At 39.0% G+C, this 26,113-nt stretch overlaps 1 protein-coding gene across 1 annotated transcript in view; it reads left to right on the top strand.

The window, feature by feature from the left end:
• The window catches only part of CDH9 (cadherin 9), a 72,383-nt gene that overhangs the window by 6,555 nt on the left and 39,715 nt on the right, over window positions 1-26,113 (top strand). The window contains exon 2 of the mRNA XM_039526253.1: window positions 22,620-22,914. Within this exon, the coding sequence (XP_039382187.1) occupies window positions 22,620-22,914 (295 nt within the window). The remainder of the gene's footprint in view (window positions 1-22,619; window positions 22,915-26,113) is intronic.

The following is a 26,113-nucleotide window of genomic DNA, read 5'->3' as shown; positions in this document are numbered from 1 at the left end:
CCTGTAAGGACTATATTCTTTCAGAAAAGGCAAAGCTAAGGTAAATGAAACCAGGCTATGATGAGATAGCCCGTTAGTGATAATTACCTACATTTTCTACAGGCAATACTGAATTCAGGTTCCTCAGTTTTTGGGCCGCCAACTTTACAGCCCTTAAATGGGCCTGATTTTCATAAAATTATGGGGACCCAACCTCTTAAATATCAAGCCCCTAATTAAGGAGCCTCTAGGTGGCCAAACATTCCAACAATGAAAACCACTAGTAGTTCTCTAAATTTTGTCTATTATGACTCGCTGTAGCCAAGGCAGCTGCATCCTGAGCACCACCTTGTGGCTACAGGGCACTCTGCAGTGCCTTGCTAATAACTTCTCCCTCAGGATATGTCTACACTGCCATTAGACACCTGCAACTGACCTGTGCCAGCTGACTCAGGCTCCTGCAGCTCAGCCTAAGAGGCAGTTTAACGGTGGCATAGACATTTGGGCTCAGGCTGCAGCTTGAGCTCTGAGACTCTCCCACCTCACACGATCCTAGGCCCAGGCTCCAGCCTGAGCCCAAACATCTACACAGCAATTAAACAGCTTTTTAGCCCAAGTCAGCCAGCATGGGCCAGCCGTGGGTTTTTAATTTCAATGTAGACATACCCTCAAAGGGCTCCATACATAAAGTCAGTGCAGGCTTGTCTTGTGCATTCACCACCCTTTCTCAGAATTTATTCACATAAATAAAGCTATGAAATAGAACTCAAAGTCTCAAATCAAAATCCATCAGTTTTACCCTCTTGACGGGTCACTCATGTCTGTAGGGAAACCCCATGGTGCAGGTCTTCCTGCTGGAGCCTGTTTCCTTCCAGCAGTCTCCAAGTCACCCTATTTCCAGGCCTTGTTGCATTTGGCCTTTCCTGTTTTGGCAGGCCACTCCCTGGCTGGAATCTCAAGTTTCTCACCCTGACTTCTAGACCCTCTGGTATCACAGTCATCCCTGCAGAAGCCTTTCTTACTACCTGCAATTTCCTACATTTTCATGTTCATTTCCATTTCCCTTTCCTTCCCCTCTCTCCCCCACCCTCCTCTTACTGCAGTCACATGCTGCACTTCACAGGGAATTTCCTGACTCCGCTGGGTTAGCCCCAGGCTCTCCAGCCCAGAGGCATCTTCAGTACTGTGCACAGATATAAGTTCCCTAGAAGCTGCCTATTTCTTCCCCTGATATTGGTTACCAATGTGCCAGACTTCCAGGCCACTATTCAGTTGAGCCAACACCAACGTAATCACACTTATCAAGCTTATAGTTTGGAAAATGTTTAAAGATTTAAAAACACAATTCAATCTCATGAAGACTTCCTGGTGAAAGTTCATAACATGTTTAACCTAATATGCACTACAATCCAATGGAATCTTTTTACACAGAAGTTGTCAAAAAGTTTTTAAACAATGGTTTTGTCATTGAAAAATAGCCTTTTTTCATAAAACAAAATTTCACAATTCTAAGGAAATAATTCAGGGCTTTTTTAAATTAAACCAGAAATGAAAAAAGTTACTAGTCCCCCCAGTCCTCTTCCACTGCCATCCTCCATTTTCCCCCCACCTGCAACTGAATACAACAGAACTTTTGTTTTTTTGGGGGGGGGGGTTAATGTTTTATTATTACTTTGTTTTGTTTCTGCAGTTTTCCTTTTACAACTGTGCAACCTTTCACAAGTTCCAGAATGGCCAAACAAGCAAAGTATATAACAGGCTATATTGCATGCAGTGGCAAAACAGGAAAAAGAAATAGAAGGCATGAGTGAAAGAAAAAAAGTGGGGATAAGGCAGGGGAATAGGCACAGGGGAAAAGGATGAAAATGAAAATTGTCACTGTTTTTTCATAAAAAATAAAAATGAAAACATAGTTCTATTTAAAAAGCTGCAGTACAAATATGTCTTTAAAAGTATTTGCATTTTTTCTTTTCTTTTTCAACTTGTTCTGTTTTTAAGTGAGCAGTTAGCCTCACCATAACTAGCCAGATCAATAGCCTGCTGGTAATTACCTCCCAAATGGTGCTACGCTGGAACTTGGAAATATTTAGCTTAACAACTGATAAGGAAAAAGGTAGACCATGAACAAAGGAATGTTAGTTTGCAACATTCTCCTCCTCAATTACTTTATTAGCTAAACTCAAGAAACCATGAACAGGTTTGCTCATTCGAGAATCATGATTGCTCAAGAATCTTAGAGCATATGTATTTATTTATTGACAGAGAGCTGGGTTTTCTACAGACAATACTTCATTGAAACATTTCCTGGAAGCAAGGTCTTTAAAACCACAGCTGTGCTCCAAATCTTAGAGCTTTCATTCAAAAGTGGTGGCTTTCCCTGACTGCCAGAATGGCCAGGAGTTGAAAACTAAAATCCGGATAAGAGCTGGTTGATTTTTTTTTTAAATAGAACATTTTATAAAAATTCCAATCTCTTGATAAGCACATTAAAAACAAACAATTTTTCACAAAACCAAATAAATATTATTATTATTTTGCAAAAGTAATTTTATCTACATTTCAAAAAACCTGAAAATGTTTGAAGTGGTTTAGTCCCTACCATTCATGTATTTATGCACGTTCTTAACTTCATACTCATGAGTATTCTCATTGCCTCAAAGGGACGATTCACATGCATAAAGATGAACATGTCCATTGGCTAGGGAACCAGGCTAGAATTAGGGAGACTTGAGTTCAATTTCCCGCTCTGCCACAGACTTCCTAGGTGACCTTGGGTATGTAGTTTAGTCTCTCTGTGACTCAGTTCCCTATCTGTACAATGGGGTTAATAGTGCTTCCCTACATCATCAGGATACTGTGAGGATAAATATATTAAATAGCAGGAGATGTTCAATTACTGCAGTGTTGCAAAAGTATGTCATTTAGATAGATACTTATGTGTTTGCAAGATTGGAAGCAAAGTCCACTAAACCACACATGGGAAACAAAAGAAACCCCAAAAATATTACAAAAGAAAAAAAAATGTAATTAAACAAATGTACAGCAAAAGAAAAAGAAGAAAAGAAAAGAAAAGCAGAAGACAACTCAATTGTTGCTCAACGCAGCCTCCTTCTCAAACACTTTCATATTCCCAAACAAGAGAGGGATATTTTACTTAAATTGTAAGACCCAGGCAGACACCAACTTTTTCTTATCTGTTTGTACTGCACCTAGCACAATGAGTTCCTGATCCATGGCTGGGGCTCCTGGGTACTACTGCAATAGAAATAAGAAATGATAATAATGTAAAGGTATATGTGTCTGAGAGAAACCCAGGAATATGTGTCTGTATGCACAGTTGTATAGATATCTGGGTGGTGTGGGGAAGGAAGATGTGTGTCTGATCTGGTAAGTTTTCTTAAGAATTTTGCAAGACTGATATCACTGTCTTTATCCATGTACATGATATAAACTGCACATGTAACAAACAAATTTATCATGCAATTTTGATGTCCCTCCTGTCCTCTGCCCACCACTCCATCTCCCCTGGAGCTTATTCTAATAGCCCAGGTCCCTGGGGAGCTATAGCCAGCCACCTTTAAAGAAAAAAAATCAATAAATCCCAGAAAAGTTTCCCCCTTTCCACTCAAAAAATGGTGGATTTTCCCCTAAATAATTACACTCACCAGAGGCCTCATATGGGTCATAATCTGAATTAGACCAGATTTTCTTTCCATCAAAATGCCCCAGCTTTATCACTTATTCCTGCAAGTTTAAGCCACTGAAATGAGAGTTAGACTGCGGAAATTTCCAGATGTATCATTTGCCTCTTATCAGGCACTCATATGCCATGTATAAAAAAGGGGGGCAAAAGGCATTTCCTGAGATGCTTTCCACATTGCATTATATTTAATCACATTGATTACAACACCGTAGAGATGCTGAAAGGGGGAAGCATTTTGACTGTATTGTGGTTTCCTAGTATCTGCCAATCTAGTGATAAAATGAGTGCGAAACCTATCAGAGCAAATCAATATGTAACTACCTAGAAAGGGCAATTTAACTGTCTGTATCAGCTGGTGGTATTGTGCAACTTCTTCTCTCTCCCAGGAAGGCTTTATGTATAGTCACCTTGAAGGGAAAAAAGGGGAGCTGTCAACAAGCAACTGTCAAGAATATAAAATCTTTTTCTTTGCCTCCCTGTACACGTTTGATACATCAAATCCTGTCCATTGTATGAAGCAGTGCACTAAAAACAGAAATGTAGTGAGCCTCAAAGAGTGATATGATATGTCTAGCCAATTTAACACTATACTGTACACCAATCAGCAGAGCAATCTGTAATCTCTAATCAATTCTTATAGGTATGCATTGCTACAGTCAAAGGGTTGCTTTATATGTAGACTTGGCAGATTTTTTTTTAAATAATTTTAACAGATAATATTGATATTTATTTTTAAGCTTTTTTATTGATTTAAATTTTCACAGTTATGCAACATTGTGGATTTTAAGCTTTTTATTTTTTATTTTTATTGATGTAAATTTCCACAGTAGGGGAAATTATGGAGTGAATCAGACAACAGGGGAAGTGAGACAATAATTATTTAATGACAGTAGACAAAGCTTTATAGTCATTACAACACAAACTATCAACCACACACATATAAATATATACAAAGTAAACATCCTTAAATCCAAATATAATAAATTCTCAAGCAGCATTTTTCTTACTTTGCCTATCTGGTAATTTTCGATTATCACCAATGGAAAAAAAATGTCTTTTTTTAGTGGGGGAGGATTTACAGTGAAATTAACATTTACCAACATTTACCACAACAAATCTAATCCTCCCAAGCCTATTTATATGTATTGCAATGGCAAACAGATTTAGTGTGAACAAAATTATATTCTCAGTTACACCAGTCCAAATTGAAGAAAATGCTGAAGTCTCTCCTTTCTGTTTTCATACTACATAGTGGCAAAATGAGCTATATTTTTAACATTCCATGAGTTATGAGCCCCTCCCTTGATTAATTTACTTCAGATCTCATGGAAAAACTCAACCTCAAAATTAGAGCTCATATACTAATATGGAAGCAAAGATTCCTTTTTGTGTGTGTGTGTGATTTGAGAGAGGAGATTAATGTCAGGATTATAATGGAAACTGAGTTTCAGCCTTAACTGTGCATCAACTTTCTTTATGTGTTCTCTGTTTACATGCATGAATTTCAACTGTAGGGGGGATGGCATCAACTTATAGATTTACATTGTCTAACAATTTCCATTAAAAAAAAAAGAAAAAAAAAAGAAAAAACCTTATTTGGAAAAGCTCTTACAGATCCATAATTTTAAGGATGACTTTGAAATTTGGCATCAGGGTAGTCCTGGGGTCAAAGAGGTGCCTTTTGCTGGACTCCCGTAAATCCTCCGTTTGAGCTGAGTTACACAAAGTTAGTCCTTTAGTTCAAGCAGAGGCTTATGCTGCAGTGTTCAGATTTAGGGTTCAAACCCTTTAGGGTTCCTGATGCATATTGATTGGAAGGAGGGGTATATTAGTGTTGCACATAATCCAAGTTGGTTTTGACTTTTTTTCTTTTTCAGAAAAATAACCCTAAGAAATTACAAACAAAAATTATGTTAAAATAAAATTATTCAAATTGTAAAACTAAGCACTCAAAAGTTAGGAAATGAAGGATTTAAGGTTGTCTGTGAAATCTTATGTTGGTCTCTTTCTGCATATGCCTCATGATACATGATCACAAACGACTTTTTCCACAGGATCCTTCCCTCATTCAGTGCTTAGGAAATGAATCAAGTTTATGCAGTGAATGAAGCTGTTATCTTTAGGATCAATTCCTTATTCATGCTAGAAATTGAGGTAGCTATAAAGAAAGAAACTGCAGCAACAGCAGGGATGATCTTGTGGTTAAGGCAGGTGAATGCCACCGAAGATAATGCATTTCTATTCCTACCTGTATCACACAGTTCCTCTGTGATGCTGAACAAGTCACCAAAGTTTTCAACACAAATTGCATGTTCCTCATTTTCAAGGTGCCCAACTTGAGATCCCTGAGCCCTAAATTTTAGAAACTTGCAATGACAGCTGAAGGGAATGAGAGCTGTGAATGGATACTCAGCCCTTCTAGCAGTAAGTCAGTGTAGTCTGGAGAAATGTGCGCTGTCTTGGAGTCAAGATGTCCAGAGTTCTAATTCTAGCTCTATCACTGATTCAATGTCTGACATCAGACAAGTCACTATCTCTCTGTCTCAGTTTTCTCACCAGTAAACTGAGGATACTACTACTTACTCATCCGCCTCAATGGAATAGTAATGATGTGTGTACCTACAAGATGCTAAGTACTCAAGAAATCAGGCTCTAGGTTTCTCAACATGGGGCAAAATCAATAAATCACTGAAAATTAAAGTGTTCTTCCCCCAGTATTGCCCTTCATTCAGCTCTGAGCTGTCCTCCCTCTACCCCCACTACATCCACCCTCAATCCCAGGCTCTTACCCAGAGAGGTGGTCAGGCTGAAAAGCACCATCCCTGCCAGGGGCCAGGCAGTTCTGGGAGCCCCAGACCTCCTCCTCCTCCTGCATCTTCACTTCCCTAGGAAACATCATAAGCTTGGATCCAATCCTCCAACCCTTCCGGGGACTGGAGTTTTCTGGTGCCCCAGGCTTTGCTTCTCCCTGGAGTCTGGGGCTGCCCGGTTCTCATGGGCATCAGAAGGAATGCAAAGGTGTGGGGAGTAGAGGGGAGGCAAGCAAGTGCATGGGCTCACAACACCCATGACGGCGAGGCAGCTAGGCCAAATTTATAGCTCCACTCAAGCAGGGCTGGCTGCAGGGGTTTTGCCACCCCAAGCAGCTAAAAAAAAAAAAAGCTGCGATCGTGATCTGCGGCAATTCAGCGGGAGGTCCTTCGCTCCGAGTAGGAGTGAGGGACCCTCCGCCGAATTGCCGCCGAATATCTGAACGTGCCGCCCCGCTCCGGAGTGGCCACCCCAAGTACTTCCTTGCTAAGCTGGTGCCTGGAGCCGGCCCTGCACTCAGGGGCCAAGTGGGGTCCCCTACCTTCCCCACATTGTACCCCTGCTAATAGAGGCAGCAAGATATGCCTGATGTTCTCCTGAGTATTATGTCTTTATGAGATATTCCGAGACTATATATCCCTAAATACCAATCTGTCAAAGAATTCTTAAGTTGTTCCATATATTAACACTGCTCTGTGAAAGGCAAAGTCATCTAACAGAACCTGTTAAAGAAACTGAATCCCAGGCAAAAGTCATAATTAGCACACAGTTCTGGTTGAAAGAATCTGAGACTCGCTTCAGCTGGAAAATCCCTAAGAACATTGTAAATGTTTGAAAGACTGCAAATTCAACACACCAGTCTCCATGACATGTTCATGGCTTTAGATTTAGTGGGCTGTCTTGTCCAAGCTTCTAACGGTAGTCCAGCTAGAGAGGGGTTCTAGGAGGAGAATAAAGCAAGAGAGTGAATCTGAGATGGTGTGGCTGCAGTGTCTGATTCCCTCATCAGTGTGCTGAGAGCACTGAGGGAAAAAGTAGGTGAATCTTTTATTTGCAAAGCACTATTTAAAAAATCTTTAGTGAACAATACTTCAAAATGTTTTGTAAAAGCAGCAAAAAGTCCTGTGGCACCTTATAGACTAACAAACATATTGGAGCATGGACTTTCATGGGCGAATTTCCAGGGGCAGGTATATATATGCAAGCAAGAAGCAGGCTAGAGATAACGAGGTTTTGAGGGTTCAATAAAAAAAAAATCACACATCAAGTGCTCTCTCTCTCTCTCTTTTCCACTAGCACTGGTGAACTGTCCCAAATGTTATAGTGGAACTTTGTTTTGATTTGTTTTTTAAAGCAAACAACTCAGAATTTTTCACTCAGAAACTCTTGTACAATATATGATGTTCTGTTAACTAGGACTATATAAAAATGGCATATTCTTAACTATCGGGTCTGCTGCTGTTAAAGCAGTTTAATCTAGATTCTATTCCTCCTTATGCATCTTAGATGGAGCTGTTTACTGTGTTTCAATCAGTTATACCTGTGCAAAGCTATTATTGGCAGTCAGCTTACATGAGTGACACTGAAGGCCAGATATGACCTGCAGAACCTTTAGTACTGGTTATGAAGAACGGGGAGGAAAGAACTCAGTTTGGTTAGGCCTTCAGTGCCAATAATAGATTTGAAAAGTGAAACTCATTGAAACACAGTAAACAAGTCTGCTGATGATGCTCAAGAAAAAACAGAATCCAGTTCACTCTCTTGGGTGTTTTGGCTCTGCAGGGAAAATTGGATTAAACTATATTAAAAACTTATTTCCAGTTTGCAGAGCTAGCAGTTCAGGAAAAAAGAATCTCCTTGGTTATCAATTGAGCATGTTTGATATGGAAATCATTGAGAAACAATAAATATAGATCCCAATCGCATCACCTTTGGGGCCGGTTTTCAGGATAGAGCCACGCTGGAAGAAAAATACATTAAAAATATTTCATGATTGGCTAACTGCTAGAGCTCTGTGACATTTTCTAGATGACTAGTTTATTTGCCAAAAACTGCAGTTTGGTTGACCTGAAACTATTTGTGAAATAGATGCAAATTCACCAAATAGTTTCAACCATTTTTTCCTCAGCTAGATTCCAAGGGGATTTTGGCACTGTTCACATAATGGGGGGAAGAGGGAGTGGCCTCCTTATAACTTTTAGACAAGTGGTTAGAGCACTCACCCAAGATTTGGGAGACCTATGTTTAATTCTCACCTCTGCCTGCTGTGAAGAAGTGATTTGAACTTGAATCTCCCACCTGAAAGTGTCCTAACACCGGACTATATGACACTAATGTATGTAGTCTGGTGAGAGCTTCTCTCAATCTTCCACGCTATACAAAATGGTTGAATAATCATTGGATCAGAGAGTGAGAATGATTCGCTAGCCCTGTGCATTTGAGAGATGCAAATTCAAATCAGTGCTTCAATGAATATTTAATTTAGAGCATCTGTGGATCTTCTGGTCATTCATAGCAAAGTAGGAGTGGGTGGATGGTTTGGAAATAATCTGAATTAGAATCTTCTGGGCTAAATGTAAATATTATACATTTGGTTCAGAAGACATAGATTAATATTCATAGTCTCAGATTGTAAAATCAGAAGGGATCATCTAGTCTAACCTGCTGTATATCTCAGGCTATAGAATTTCACCCAGTTACGCATGTATTGAGCTCAATAACTTGTGTTTGACTAAACATATCTTCCAGAAAGACACCTAGTCTTGATCTGAAGACATAAAGTTACCCCTCCACCCCCCTGCCCCCACCCACATACACTTGTACAGTTTGCCCTCAGGAATGAAGTCCTTCATAGAACCCTTATGATTCATATATTTGAATGCCACTGTGGACTTTTAGTCTTGCCCCCAGAATAACACAGGCTGTAGAATTGCACCCAGTAATTCCTGCATTGAAGGGATCTTTTAGAAAGACATTTTAAATACTCTTAATTTAAAATGTCCATGTGATGATGAATTTACCACATCCCTTAGTTACCTGTTTCAATCATTGATTAAAGTGACTGTTTGATGCTGTGTCATGATGTGATTATTTCAGAACTGTGAAGATACCTGGGGATAATTCTGATGTCTGATAAGCCTGGATTCAAAGAATTGGGACAAGCAAATCAAAATCTATCCTGTCTCACAAAACACTGTGACGGGTTAGTACAGTAGGTTCAGGGACCACAGCCCAGGGATATATCCATGGAATAGATTAAAGAGGAGAAAACCCTGTGCTTTAGGATCTAATTCTCAGAGTGTAGAGAAAAGCAACGAGCCTGCCACATCGCCAGGGTTGGCCCAGAGGCCCTGCAACCTGGAGTGCAGGTGACAGGAGAGGGCCAGCTGAATGGGGAAGCTGGAGGCCAAGGAAAATCCTGATCTCCAGAATCCCATCCCCAGAGTGTAGAAAGGAGAAAGTGGCCTCAGCAAGTGAGTTCACCAAATGTTGTAGACAACAGAAGAACTCAGAAGTTACTGAGTAGGCCCTTCAGCCAGTCCTAACAGAATGGAAATTTACCCCTCCCCTAGCAGCACCACTGGCACCTTCAAGCAGGAATTGCCAGCACATTTCACAGTACAGTACAGTACTCTAGAGAATTTGTAAGAACCATATGCTGGAAAACAGAAGATAAGAAAAGTAAATGTCATTTCCTTTTTTTAATATACAGTCACTTAGGTTACCATCACACACAGACTAGAGATGTTTAATTAAGAAGTTAGTGCTGATGTCACAAATTCAGATCAGGTAAATATATTGCCATTTAGTACAGACATAAAACTTTTGCTTAAACACATAGGAATAGGAAATTAAACCAAACCAGATATTGCTGCTGTAATCCAGACTGAAGACATACTGCAGTTATTAAGCTGCCTTTAGACTTTTAAATTAGTTAAAATGTTAATGTAGTAGAATATTGGCTGCTGCTGCAGTATCATTGTCTGCTTTAAATTTCAAGGGCAGTTATAAAATCTTACAGTGGGAACATTGGCTTATTTCCTACCTGTCACTAGATCTCAAGCTATTTTCTGTGAGGTCTCTGGATTGGCTGTGGGATCACAAACTATTATTTCAACTGTATGTTATCTGTATTTGTGATGGCAATTGAATTAGTTTCTCATGATTTGTGGACCATGTCTCTCTCCTTTTCTATCACCACCTTCTCTGTCACGTTCATGTGCAGATTTACCCTGAAAATAAGAATGTGAACAACCAGAGAGGAGTATTGGGTAGTGGTTATGTCACAAGACTGAGAGTTGTGATCCTTGGGGACCACCTAGTCTCCCTACCAATGCAAAAATATATGAACTTGTTTGAAAATCTGTGCTAAGAAGCATTCACACTAAACTCATTGACCACACCACTTGATTGCAAACAATCCCTGTGTGGTTTGAATATGAAGATGCTATAGAGTCCATGGCTTTAGGGATATCCTGGACTGGTGAACACCAAATGCAGTCTGCTTAGCTGTCTTTTCCCCCCTACATCCACAACACTAAATGTCTTGGCTTTCAGATGATCTAATATAATTTCATATTAAGTGAATTTCTAAATCTTAACTGTACTAAACAAAGTTTTAAATCTGGAACTATATACTTATCATAACTCTTTTGCCCTAAACCACAAGGAAAGCAGCATTATAAAGGTAGACTAAGGGTATGCCTACACAATGGAGACTATACTGGCATAGCTAGATATGCATATCTATACCCGCTTAGCCATGCGATGCAGAAGGTTTTTTTTTCTCTCTCTCTCTCTGTGTGTAGGAACACCACATCCTTGAATGAAATTAGCTATGTGAAAGGAAACCCTCTTATGTTAACATAGCTGCATCTACACTGTGAGTTATGTTGACATAGTTACACGTCACACACAGAGATGTAGGTGGTGTGACCTAGTGATTAGAACAAGAGATTGGCCTAGCAGCAGAGCAAAATAAGAGGGCAGAACCAGAGGCACGGTCAGGAGAGAAGCCAGTGGTAGGAGTCAGAAGTTCTGAGGAAGGTAGGAATGATGGCTAGAGCACAGCAGACAAGGGTTGGAGCAAGAGCTGGTCAGGAGGCAGGTCTGACACAGCTATGGTCATAGGATGAATTAAGTAGCCACTGTTGCTACAATGCTTAAATGGTGATTTTATTTTGGCCCTTCTGTCAAATCAAGGAGCATAGCCTCATAGCAGGGATTTATTGGGACCACCTGAGTTCATTGTGTTGCTAGGCAACCAGACCTGGAGCCTACTGACTTCATGACATTACACTGGTCAGGAGCGTGTTTTTCACACTCCTGACTGACATAGCTATGCCAATATAATTGTTCAGTGTAGACCAAGCCTAAAACATCCTCCACAGCAATGCAGAAAAGTTTGTATGCTAAAAATTTGATTTATGGACTGAACTTTAAATGTACCGGGAGCTAGTAGGCTGAATACAATGAGTTTTGGGGGGGAAAGAAATAGTTTTTCATCTGAATTGCCTGGCCTCTTTCAAATACATAAATTGTACATGAAGTATAAATGAGCAGAGATGTGCTGAGATGACTGAGTTGAGGGTTCAGCAATACCTAAATTACTGGCATACTTTGTATGAAAAGACAAAACTAAATCCATCGTTGGTTTGGGCTTTAGCTTCATTTTTCACAGTCTATTTTTCAGTTTCCAAGTTTCCCCTACTGACGTGATAGATTCAACCCAAAATAATAATCTCCTTTTATGCTTCAATTATCTATTGCTTTGCTTCCATGACCAAGAAGAGAATAAAATAAACTGCATGCAAACCCCAAGCTCCTTTTCACAAATGATCTTATCAGAGCACACAATGAAACAAACCGAGAACTGCCAGAATTCATAAAAAGACCATCCAAGCCGGCCCGTATGTTAAACTATATGTCAGAACACACAAAATCTTACCCTCCGCATTGGGAAAATCATACCGCAAACCAGATTTTACAGTGGAACGTAACAGAGGTGAAAGTAATAAGGCTCCATTGCAATTACTCTACAAAACTAAGGAATTCAATAGGGAGTGATGCCCTCCTGAAAGGATCTCGTAATACTCCTGTAGAGCACTACAGAAGGGTTATAGTTCCCTCAATAATTTTGTATAATAAATAAAAACCATGGAAAAGTTGTAGCTTTCTATTACAAGCTATTGAATTTTTTTTCATAGGGAAGCCTCAAGCATTACTGTTATACATTGAGAAGCAGGTGGTAAAGGTAGACGAGCCCTAACCATTGCTGAAACACAAAAAGGAGCATCCAGGAAGTGTAGGATCACACAGAAAACCAGTCCACAGTACTAACAATATAAAGAGAGGAAAAGGTGATAAACCATCCGCCCATATTAACAAAAATGCATTTTTGGATATGTAGTAAACTGGCTTTATTTCTAGCTTATTTTTATATCACCCTGGATCCCTAAAAGCACCTTCACATCCACTCAGTTTTGTATCTAATCCAGTACTCTCTCCAGTTCAACCTAAGCCTAAGTATCTTCCCTCCCTGCCAACAAAGTTCCCCACACTGACTCACCACTCATCATCTTTGGAAAGAGAATCATGACGGTTTTCAATCTCTTGATCCCTCTTTGGCAGTTTCCTCCTACTGTATCATAGGGAGATGAAAGGGATCATACTCTTCCCCAACCATAAAGTTGAGCAGAGGGGCTCATAGGCTCCTCCTTTCCCCCTAAGGCAGTACAGTCTTCTGTCAGTTGCACCCATCACTGCTCTACAGTGAACATTGCTAAATAAATCAACAGGTTCATGAGAGAACCATATGGGTTCAGCAAATCCCACAGAGCCTGGGAGCATGGAGAGGGTGAAGGTCACCATAACACCTTCTAACAAGCATTTAATAGCAAATGGGGCAGAGTGTGAATGGAGTGGGACAGCCTGGGAGGTCGGGCAGTGGGGGAGAGCTGCATGGGTGCAAGCAAATGAGGTGGGGCCCAGAGGATCCAAAATTAGGGCCTGGGATTAAGACAATGCAAGAATAGTGTATTTTAAAATCATTACTGCATGCAGGCAGAGTGCAAAGCTTTCAGAACTAGTTGTATACTTTACTACAAATCTGCCACCGTGCAGGATATATCTACTGCTCTCTTTGTGCACCCTCCTCCCACTTCTCTCTTTCCTTTAGCAGCACCAAGATTTCTGCTTCTCACCTCATTTCACAGAAGAGCAGGTCTCTCTTCTAAACTCCCATGACTAAATCAAGGTTCTCTCTCTCTCTCTATTTGTCCATGACAATGTCTTTAGCCACAAGTGGCTCCTTTGGATGGGTTGGGTCCTTCTTTCCCTTTTCAGCTATGACAGGAGTTGAACAGAAATATATTGCAGATGACATGTTCAGATTCAGATGAAGTGTGGCAATTTTGGATTCAGGTAAGTATTTGTAAATCTAGCCATATAATTTGTCTGTGTCTAGTAGAAGCCTAGATCATGGTTCTCCTGTCACTTGCATTGATTTTATGCCAGCATAACTCCATGAGTTACTCCTCAGTTACACAGACATAAATGAGCTGATAATCAGGTCCTTACTGTACAGTTTAGATACATCTGAAATATGAAGGGTGAAATTTCAGTCAGGGGAAAACAGGCAGAATACCTCCTTGCTCTCCTCTAATTGTTTCCTCTTCAACAGCAACCTTCTGTAGCCATATTGCTGTCTTTTACTTTCTACACCCTGACTTCTTCTTCTGTCATATCATGCCTACAGCACATTAGGATTACTTCTCCTCCTTCAACACTGTCAACACCCTTTTTTATCCACCCATTGTAAGGAAAGTATTTTTTTAATTCTTGCATACTAATATTGCATACATAACCACAGATATTGCTGGTGTCTAGACTCTTAAAGGCCATATAACTAACGCAATTAGCAGTTGTTAAAGAGGGAATGTGGCATTAATATGAGGCCAACTGCTGAGATCTTTCTGCTCAATTTTATATTAGAAATAGTAATATCCCTAGTAAGATGATACTGACTAGGGTCAGCTACATATATGGATTTTTTTCTGGAAGCAACACCTTTTTTATATATATTAGAATGGCACATGAATTTCCCATGTTGCAGAAACAGATAGAATAGAAAATATAATTTGAAGTGTATGCTTATCCCATTTAAGTGGGAATGGGGTGTATTTTCAGGGGGGATTTCCATTTCCATATTTTCAAAGCATGCTCAATTATTCTCTCATCTAATTCCCACCACCACAAATGTTTTTGTGTCTAACAATCAGCAAGAGAAATCACATTGAGGATGCTTCCAAGTAGCCATGTAGCAGACCTGCAGAAAAATATTTGTATAAGAGTAAGAATAATATTAATAGAAACAGAACAGTATCCTTAAAGTGCATTGTCTGAGCTATGTCTTCATTTGGATATATTTCAAATTCAGACATATTTCAGACAGTGTGTTGCATATTACACAAATTGGTAAAGACATTTGGTATCAGGAGTGAATGTTATCTACCCTGCAATTTGACTTATCTGTTTTCTTTTTAAGTATTTCGAAGCTCCTTGCAGAACTGAAAGTTAAAGTTAGTCACAGAGATTCTAAAATCTACAGTTTATGACATTAAAAGTTTGACACCTGGCAATTAAATTATTAGTCAATATGTTTTTTTCAATTACTAAAAACACTGACAAGTGAAAAAGGAGCATGTAGAAGTAAATAAAGCTATATATTCCTACAGGGAGGAATTTCTACTGCTGATAAATGGCAGAGCTGAATATTTTATGAAATGTTAGTTACTTTAAATATAATATATAATATATATATAGTTTGTATGTATTAGGGGCTCTTTTTTGTTTGTTTTTTATGAACATCTCTCACACCCCCAAATTTGCAAAAGATTCTGAATTATACACATGTATATCTGGGATGACATTTGCCTTGAGCTCAACACTATTCTTGTTGACATAAATGGGAGCAGGATTGGGCTAATTATTTTCTTCTTATTATTATTACTTGGTTTTAGTAATAAATGCATATCTTAATAATAGCTTGACAATATATTGTGTCTGTAACACATATATATTTCAAATCATATTTGTATGTGACCCACTGTGGGCTTCCTTTGGTGTAACTGAATCTTGAAATGCTGTAGAAGTATTTCAAATTTTAAATATCTAAATACTTTTCTAGAAGAGAAGCAATAGTGTGATAGTAGATTAGTGAAAATTAAATTATAGGACATTGGTGTAATTGTATTTATAACTAGATTCATTTGGCTATAAAGATGTGCAATACTATATGCAACAACTCTAACAAAAATAATGCATTTAGATGATAATGGTGCCACTGCTCCATTTTACAAAGTAAGTATTTTATTTCAGTGAGGAGACCAGAAAACTGCTAAATAAAAACAACACAATGGCAATGTCTAAAACTATCATACAAGTTTCCTATGTATTATATCATAGGCAAATTAATTTTCCTGCAGTTTTTAATACAAGTAGAAAGATTTGTACATTTGCTAGAAAACAAGAATGCACTATGTTGTGATAGTGTTGCATATTATACTTCCAATAGTGTTATTGACAGAGCAATGACAACGGGATATGGAACCTTTTATCACTGGTTGCCAGTTCAAACATAGCTCACAATCAGTAATGTCTGGACATCAAATACTGCCTGGTAGTCAACATGAAATGAGCAGATTGTCTCCACACAATTCCTAGTGGGCAGGTGGTCTCTAAAACCAAAATCACTATTGAAACTGATTGACACCTTTGTGACCAGTTTCAGATGAGAGGTCAAGGATACTTAACTGTTATGGAGAGGTTAAAGTACATTGAAGAGGCAGCACGAGCAAACTTTAAAAGTCACTGTTAATTCTATAAGTGATAAAAGAACAGATAGAGGACTTTACCCTCCAGGATGGCCAAAACTTTCATGAACATTGTACTAGGCTTAAAAAGGAAAAAAAATATTGCAATGTTCCAGCTGTTGTTTTAAGATGGGCTTTGTGCAAAGGAATAGTTAATTTCATTTAATCTTTCCTTAAATAATGTATTTGACTATTGAAAAGTTTAGTTTGTTGTAAATACTTCCTGTGATATTTCCAAGAGCTGAATAATAAAATAAAAAGAGCTGGTTGAAATCTGGAATTTCTATTCTGTCGGAAATTCTGACATTTCCAAATTTGTTTTCATTTGCAATTATAATGAAAACAAAAATAAGCACAAACAAATAAACAAACAAAAAATCCTGCAAAATATATTGTTCAAATTGTGTGTCTGTTTGTTTCAGGTCAAAACATTATATTTCTGTAAAATCAAAATGTTTCATTCAGGTTTCAGATAGTATAATATAAAATAAAAAGTATTGATTATTCAACAATATTTTATAATATTCAAAATTAGAATGAAACATTTTGATTGCATTGAAATGCAACATTTAAATAAAAGATTTTAAAAAAATCTTATTTGAATGAAAATTCAAAACATTCCATTCTGATAAGGTTGAAATAGAACATTTTCATCTTATTCAAATTATTTTTTTCGAAACAAAATTGTTGAAGTTAACACATTCCCACAAAAGATATATTTTTCAAGAAAATGGCATTTTCCAATGGAAAAATATGTTGTTGGAAAACTATGGAACTACTATAAAAATAACGTAACAGCTCATAATTAGCGCTATAAGAAACATAAAAAAATAATATGTACAACCAGGTAAAACTATTTTGCTTTTGGGGCTTTGTATAAAACTATCTTACTGTTTACTAGAAATATTTCACTGAGTTTCTAAATTTTAGCATCAAGTTCCTATGCTCCATAAGAAAAGTGTAAAGAAGTGATGAGCATTCCTCAAAAATGTTCTCAGTTGAGGTGTAATGTAATCATCCCAGAGCCCATGGATTTTTATACAAAGTATATACAAACTATCTAAATTTCTTCCTTCTCTATAAGTAGGTGAGCATTCTCACAATAATGATCTATACAGAGCACATGAAGATTGAGAAACTAATATTTTGCCTGCATATTACCTTCTGCTGTGACCCTCTTTAGATTTTATCTACTAAGGAAGGTTCAAGAGTGGAATTGGAAACCCCTAAAAAATACTTTGTTGCTCCCTGATGTGGTGATACTGTTGCAGAGTCCAGTGTTACTGGATGTGCTGTATTTTATGTAAGTTGTAAGGCAGAGATTCAGATCTCATCGGGCCATTAAAAACTCCATGATACTTTTTATAAGAAGAGGAATATTAAATAAATAAAATCTGCAATTGGGTAATTACATTCTCTCTATTTAAATACCCCCATGCAGTCTCACAGGGATGTTTTATTTGTACAGCTGCCTGGGGAAGAGACTTCCAGGTCCACAAAAAAAGTCATGTTTTTGGAAAATTTGTTTTTCCAAATTGGTACAAATCTCTAAACACTTTTTTTGTGTGGACCTGTAAGTCCATAATATTTTATTTTAGGAAAACCAAAACCTTCCCACGGCGGAAACATTTTGATGTTTCCAAAATGACACATGCTCTCTGGGTTTCCAGGCTCCTCAGGATCCTAGTAACTGGAGCTCCCAGGCTTTTCAGCTTCTCAGTATCCTGCCAGGCAGGTAGCCAAGAAGATAAGGACCCTGGAAGCACAGGAACCACCAGCTCCCAACCTCCACACCACAAGGTCTACCAAGAAGCTAAATAGGTGGACTAGTGGATCAGAATCCATGCAGGTGTCCATCAGTTTCAATTTGGCAAATTGGCATTTATTGAGTGTGAACAATGTGTTGAGCTTTATGCAAACATACAGGAAGACAATCCCTTCTCCAGGGGCCTTACAGTCTCAATTAGATACAGGCAAAGCAGTGCAATATACCTTCTACAAAGACTGATGGTCAAAACATCAGGTGGGCTCTATGCACTGTCCCTGCTATTCTGTTTTCTGTTTTTAATTAAAAATTAATTTACTAATGGTGGATCATCAAAGAAAGGAGTCATGAAAGAAATGTATGTCAAGAAGGGATCTGAATGAGGAGAGGAAAGTCACATGGAGAACAGTGGGCCAAATCCAACTCTGACTTTCCATTGACTTTAGACGGAGTTGGATGGTGCCCCGGCAAAAGGAGTGGATTCTCAGGGCAGAAAACAACATAGAAGATATGAAGATGAAAGTGGGCATTCTCTAGTTCATATGCTGTTATACGGTGTCATTGTCCACTAATTTAACAGCTGCAGATATTCAGTGCAGGAGGTGGGTGAAGCAATCTTTCAGTATCAAGATTGTATATCACTTCCTGTTTGAAAAAGACTGTAATGAAAAGCATTTTGTAAATTTGAGTTTTTATTGTTATTAGCTTAACTTAAAACATTTACAAGGCAAGATACAGTACAAACTTTTTAATATGAATGATTTTAAAAGTGACTGAAAGCAGAGTTATTTGGCAAAACATACAAAGATAAAAAATGCTTAAGCCACACTGAAAGGACTCTTCAAATGAAGAGCATATACTGTGTCAAAAATCTTACTATTTAGATCTTTGAACAAGAATTAAAGCTTGCATTGACGTGGTTATATAATTGCCAGATGCAGCCAGGCAGCACAGAAGATTGAAATGACTTCAGTGACTTTATTGACTTCAGTGGGATTGCATTCACTTATATCAGGGTTGAATTTGGCCCTAAGGATCTTGAGGATTCATCAGTGATGTAATTAAAATAATTGTCCTTAACTAAAAAAATAACAGTGAAAAATAATATTTTGAAAAGCACAAAGCACATAAGCTTAATGAAAGCCTAGGGTGAAATACTTTCTCCACTGAATTCAGCAGCAAAACTTGCATTGACTTTAATAGGGCCAGGATTTCATCCCTGACTTGAAAGCCTTCCACAGGTAGAACTCCTTTTAAAGTCAGTGGGAGCTCCAGAGGTGAAATTAAGCTGGTCTGGTCCAACATACTGGCAGGAGCCGGTACGCCGTGCTGGACTAGAATGGCTTCTCCGGCGGTGATTTAAAGGTCCCAGGGCTACAACCACTGCGGGGAGCCCTGGGCCTGTTAAATCACCGCTGGAGCTCTGGCAGCTGGGCTCGCATGTAGATTTAAAGGGCCTGGAGTTCTGGCCCCTGCGGGGAGCTCTGGGTCCTTTAAAGCACTGCCCGAGCCCCACTGACCAGCAGCCAGAGCCTCTGGTCCTTTAAATCACTGTCAGAGCCCTGGGCCTTCTGCAGCCAGGCCTGGGTGGGGATTTAAAGGGCTCAGTGCTCCTGCAACTGCAGGGAGCCCCGGGCCCTTTAAATCACCACTGGAGCCCTGCTGCCACTGGGCTATGGCGGTGATTTAAAGGGCCCGGGGCTCCCTGCAGCAGCTGGAGCCCTGGGCCCTTTAAAGTGCCACCCAAGCCAGGCTGCCGGAGACCCATCAGGCAGGTTCCAGCAGGGATTTAAAGGACCTAGCACTCCCCGCAGCAGCTGGAGCCTCTGGCCCTTTAAATTGCTGCCAGAGCCCCGGGGCTCCTGCAGCTGGGCTCAAGCGGGGATTTAAAGGGCCCGGTGCTCCCCGCAGTGGCAGGAGCACTGGGCCCTTTAAATCCCCGCCTGACCCCTGCCGTCCTGGGCTCCTGCAGTGATTTAAAGGACCCAGAGCTCTGTGGCAGCTGGAGCCCCGGGCCCTTTAATTTGCTCCTGACACACGGGGCTCCCAGCTGCCTCTGCAGCTGGGAGCTCTGGGGTGATTTAAAGGCCCTGGGGCTCCCAGCCACAGCGGGAGCCCCAAGACCTTTAAATCCTGAAAGGTCCCGTCTCTTCCAGTTGAGGCCATGCCCCTGCTCAGGACTCCGGTGTACCAGTAAGTCCTTTAACTTACTTTCACCCCTGGGGAGCTCCACATACAGAACGCTTTTAGAATCAGGCCCAACATATGTATTGTATACAGTCAGATGCAAGATCAGGCCCCAGATAGATAGATAAGTAGTCCTATTAGGTCTGAACTAACATGTTCTATAGCCTGGGAATTCCAAACAAACCCAATTAAACACCTACCAGGAAAAACATCACTAAACAAGTTACATGGATTTAAGTCAGCCGTTATATACTTTGAACAGTGCACAGATACAAGAAAGAGAAGAAGAAACAAGGGACAATGACAGGAAATTATATCCAAAATATATAAAGTATGTTAATTTATTAATGCATGAAAACTGAGTGTGCAAGTTCCACATATGTAGCTGCGGTCAACATTACGGATAAAATAAGATGACAGTGCCCATGGAAATAGCACTTGATGACCTGTTCGTTATCAATGTTTCTGATTTATTTAACACCAACCTGCTTTACTTTAACCTAGGCATTCAGATAAATCCATTTCATTCTTGAAATGAAATTCATCACAACCAATTTTTTTTAATTATCTTTATGCACGGCATTTCTTTATACTCCACATGCTGTGGATACCAAAATACCAAAACAGCATTTGGACCTTGTGTGTGCGTGTGTGTGTACAAAGGAACAAATCCAAATACCACATCAGTATTTTGAGATACTGTATGTTGTGTATATATATAGGTTTCACCATTGAGCCAATGCTACATTTATACTATAGCTCATATCCTGCTTCATTTGCTCATGTAAGATGTTCCATTATACAGACCGAATCGTACTTCCCTTGATGTAATTGCAGGATCAGGCACTATGGGTGTAATCCTGGCCCCCTGGATGTCAATGGTAAAACTTCCATTGATTTTAGTTGGGTGAAGATTTCACTCTATCCCATGTAAACCTTAGGAATGTTAGTAGCCATTAACTACAGTAGTGCAACCAATGGTTTGAAGTATAGTATAGGTCAGATACAGGTGGCATTAGCATTGTCCTCACACCATAACTATTTCATCCAGTTGCCCTACAGTAAACAAGGCCACATGGATAGTATGAGTAACATGAACAGGTTTGGGCCCTTGGAAGAGGGGAAAAAAATAGGTACTTAATGCAGAATTCAGTACAGTGACCCTTTATATCAGTAACTCCATCTTTTAGCATTTTATTCCTCATTTTGGCAAGAACCCAGCCAGTAAGAGTATTAAGAAGCTGTAACAGCACAAGATGCAGAGACAGAAACTGTTAGAGCAAGAGTGGGAGCATGAACATATCAGCAGAAAAATAAATGGTATTGAGGAAATTTTCTGGAACTAGATCTTGAAGAACACCTACTTGAAGAACACCTACTTATAACATATAGTGGTTTTTTTAGGTTGATGAGTGCCTGTTTAAAAATGGACAGAAGGAATCTTTCTTTTAATGTGGCTTTGTCTAACCAAAATAATATCGTGGCACATCAAGTTATCAAATCCTGGTCAGATGCCAATAGGATGGGATTTCTTGATGATGAAAACTGTGCTGATTACACATCACAGATGTCCTTAAAAAGGAAATGTATTTCCATGTATTATGAGGATGAGAACAAGAAAAATAAAAACATTTAGCCATGTGGCGTCCCTTTAATTTTAACAGGAAGAGAGCTGCTAAACTCCATGCAATGCTCTGAAAGTTTACCCCCTAGTGTTCTTGAAAATTGTTTCTTGTAAACAGAGGGGACCAGAGGGCGTGGGAAGGGAGTAAATCATTAACTGAGATAGATGAACCTCAAGAAAAAATTGGAATAGAACTGTAAGGTTCTTCACTTAGAACTTTTACATGTGCTTTTAGGAATTTCAGAAAGCTCTAATCCTTAAAGCTGATCTGTTCATCACTGGTAAAAAGCAATTGGTTCTATTCTACACATAAATACTTATTTAATCTTACAAAAAGGACTTGAGATTTTTAGATGTCTCTTATCTTCAATAAGGAGACTTCTCTGGGTTTCTGGACAGAGTGTTGAAAGACACATCATTTTTATTATCATTGGGTTATTATAAATGTTACTGTATTATCTTCTACATCCCCTTGTGTCCTTATGAATTTGTTTAGAGATATTTTATGTGTGACTGAGTCTCAAATTTGTAATTTTTCCAACAGTGAGACAGAAGATAACCACTGCTGACCCCAATTACAGTCAAGATTTGTACAGACTTATTCATATATGCTGAATGATTTGGTCTGTAATAACAATACATATATTTATAGAATTCTTCTTTTCTACCTCCCTGAAGCTACACACTGACCAAGATAAAGGAGATGGAAATTTAAAATACATATTAACAGGAGATGGGGCTGGCAGTCTGTTCGTTATAGATGAAAATACAGGAGATATTCATGCTGCAAAGAAATTAGACCGAGAAGAAAAGTCCCTGTATGTGCTACGTGCCAAGGCTGTAGACAGAAAGACTGGAAGACAAGTGGAGCCGGAATCTGAATTTATCATTAAAATCCATGATATCAATGACAATGAACCAAAATTTACAAAGGACATGTACACTGCCAGTGTTCCTGAAATGTCTGGAGTTGGTAGGTATAACTTATCCTTATATAAACTATAAAAGGGCTTTTGGGGATTCAAGGACAAAAGTCACTCCTCCTGAGGAGAACTGAGAGATTATTATTTGGTGTATTTAAATAATAGTACAAGCTTCTGTGACTATCCATTCAATAACTCCTGTGGCCAGGAACATATCACTACTGATCAGAAACCTGGTTTTGCTTATTTGTTTCATTTTCATCTACTTGTTATGCCTTTTTCCACACCATGGGCTTCTGTATGGCTGTTTTAAACTCGTCACAGCCAAATGGGAATGTATACACAATGGTCTTATCAGTTACTACCAGCTACTTTTGCAACACTTCAAAATACCACTTCTGTAACATGTCCAACTAGTGTTTGTATAGGAATATTAGCATTCCAATCAATTGGACATTTCTGCATCTTTACACACAACAATCTGTAAATATATAAGTAAAGAAATCATTTATATATCAAAATATGTTCTTATTAATATCTCAACCTCATTTTGCTCATTCCCACCCCCACAAAAATATTCTATCTGGCTGTCTCTGTCGAGATATAAAACATATGGGGGGGGGAGGGAGAAAGGAAAGAATGACCATTTCAGTCTAAGGAGATTTTTCTAAATGCAATAAATGTTTTACAGCTATTCACAATGGCAGCATTGAAAAGCAAAACATGAAGTGCTTGTAAGTAGTAGGGTGAGGAATATGTTCTCAAAGGAAAATAATTCTCTGTTCTTTGTTTGTGTAATGTAATGCTTTAGCTATTATCGACCAGCATGCCACTATAAGTAGTCATCAGAAGCTGTCATAATTACCTAAGAGTCTAATTGTTTCTCAAATAGAGATGGTCTCTCCAACAGAGATGGGTGGATATAAAACACACATGCGAAGTGGGGCAACTGGTTGTTGTGGATTTGTCTGTTGCTTAATCACTGTGATTTAATGTTATGATCTGCTGTATCAGCTCTGCAAAATGGCATTGGTGAGAGTGACAATAAAGTACCAATATGCATTTCTGACAGATACATATGTTCTCAAAATAACTTCAAGAAACTCATCATTGTCCTTGGCAGCAGTAGCACAAGTATGAAAACATTACACCAAACTTCATTTTGTTGACATGAAAGGCAAATTCCTGCATTAGTTTATGAGCTATAAAGAACACAAATAATGGTTCTCTTAAAGAGATGGAAAATAGGGATTAAACAGAATTATTTAAAATTATGAGGTGAAGTTTATTTTGATAAAAGTCTGTAAAGAAAAAGGTTTTGAGAATGTATCTATAGTTTTTCATTTCAAATTTATTTCTAAAGAAAGAGCTGCACTGGAATAGTTCGGCATCAAAAACAAAGTGCCCAGTTCTGATCTCATGTACATCAGTACAGCCCCATTAGAGTCAGTAGGCAATGTTAGAGAACAGAATTGGATCCAGTTTCTTGGCAGTGGAGGCTACTGCCTATGAAATGTCCAGAGACTATGGTGGTGATGGTATTATAAATTTATATGGCTACAGTAGCTAGAGCTCAGAGAATGGCTCTGACAGAACGAGCACAGGGGAGTTTGGCAGTAAGGGTAGTAGGTTGCTTAATTAGTTGTTTGTAGACAGAAGTAAAATCAGTTGAAAACAGACAAACAGTTTATTGTGCAGAATGCCTGACCACTTGACTTGTGTCCGAATGACATACGTGTATGACTGGCGTAAGCAGACCCTGGCCCTTAGAGCCCCACTACTGTACGGCATCTTGAGGCCAGAGCTGATTGATGGGATGTACAGACAGAGGCCAGATTCTGAAGACACTAAACAGAAACACCCTAGGCAAGGCACAACTTAGAACAGTTTTCTCTATTCCTCTTGCTCAGAAAGCAGATGGCAGATTGAGAAAGGACCTGTGTGGGTTGAATGGGTAAACTTCCTTAGATGGGATATGCTTTCCAGGAGACTGGAGTACACTTGTGAGATTTAGACAGGCTGTGACAGTATGGAATTTAATAATTCAAAATACTGTCAACAGGCTATGTGGTGATCATGAAAACCATTCAGTGAATAGCATATTAGGTGTGAAAGTCATGGATCTTTTGAAAGAACTTGGGTTGTTTAGCTTAGCAAAAACAAGGCTGAAAGGGATGATGTTTGCTTTCCATAAAAAACGTCATGGGGGTAAGCACCAGGGAGGGAAAGGAACTATGTAAGCTAAAGGACTAAAATAGCATAAGAACAAATGAGTATAAACTGTCCATGAATACATTTAGGCTGGAAATTAGAAGGTTCTAACCATCAGAGGTGTGAGATTCTGGAACAGCCTCCCGGTAGCTGTAGTGGGGGCAAACAGCATAACTTGTTTTAAGATGGAGCTTAATAAGTTTATGAATGGGATTATATGATGTGGTTGTCTGAGATGGCAGGAGACTGATCTTGAGGACCCCAGAAGTCCCTCCCAGTCCTATGTTCCTATCTAGTTAAATCAAGTTACATAAATTTAAGCCAATTAATAGCTCACAGACAGAAAAGGCATACCAACATATAACATATATATAGTATTAAAATAATATATTTCATTTCTGTGGCACCTTTCTTCTTGTAGAACTTTACTAATTTTACATAAACATGAATCATTTCACTCACCATTGGATTGTAAGCATCTCTGATGTAGAAAGACAGCAACCATATGGAAAACTAGTACAGCAGAGGAGGGGGGATGGAACTTGGCTAGTAATATTGGAGTAAGCCCTCATCTCCCCAAAATAATATGGGAACTTTAATGTGCACACAAGTACAGGACCTTAGTTTTTATAATGTCTTATTTGAAGGAACACAGTGCACAGTGCACTCAGTGCCCATTCTATAGCCCTCAGAGAGATAAAGGGCCAAGCCAACACTCCTGAGATTCAAATCACTGGTTCTAATAATCCAAGTCATTCAGACCTGAAACTCAGAATCTCTAAGCCACCTGTAGGAGGGGACGCTAACAGCTTAGCAGGTGAGGGGACACAGGAGTTGAAGTATGGTAACTAATAACCAAGTGTCATTCCCATAAAGCAGGGTAGATTTCAAAGAAGAGCCGAGGGAGTTAGGTGCTCATCAGCACATCCCAGCTGATCCTAGTGAGAGGCACTTAGTTATATCACCTTGTGCCATGATGAAAACTTTCCCCTAATAACTTATTCCACGGAACCAGAAGGGATGTGAGAAAAATATAAC

Source organism: Mauremys reevesii, linkage group 2 (genome assembly GCF_016161935.1).
Source record: "Mauremys reevesii isolate NIE-2019 linkage group 2, ASM1616193v1, whole genome shotgun sequence".
NCBI classification, from domain to species: domain Eukaryota; kingdom Metazoa; phylum Chordata; order Testudines; family Geoemydidae; genus Mauremys; species Mauremys reevesii.
Note: the sequence above shows the minus strand (reverse complement) of the source record. Positions and strands in the feature narration are given on the sequence as shown.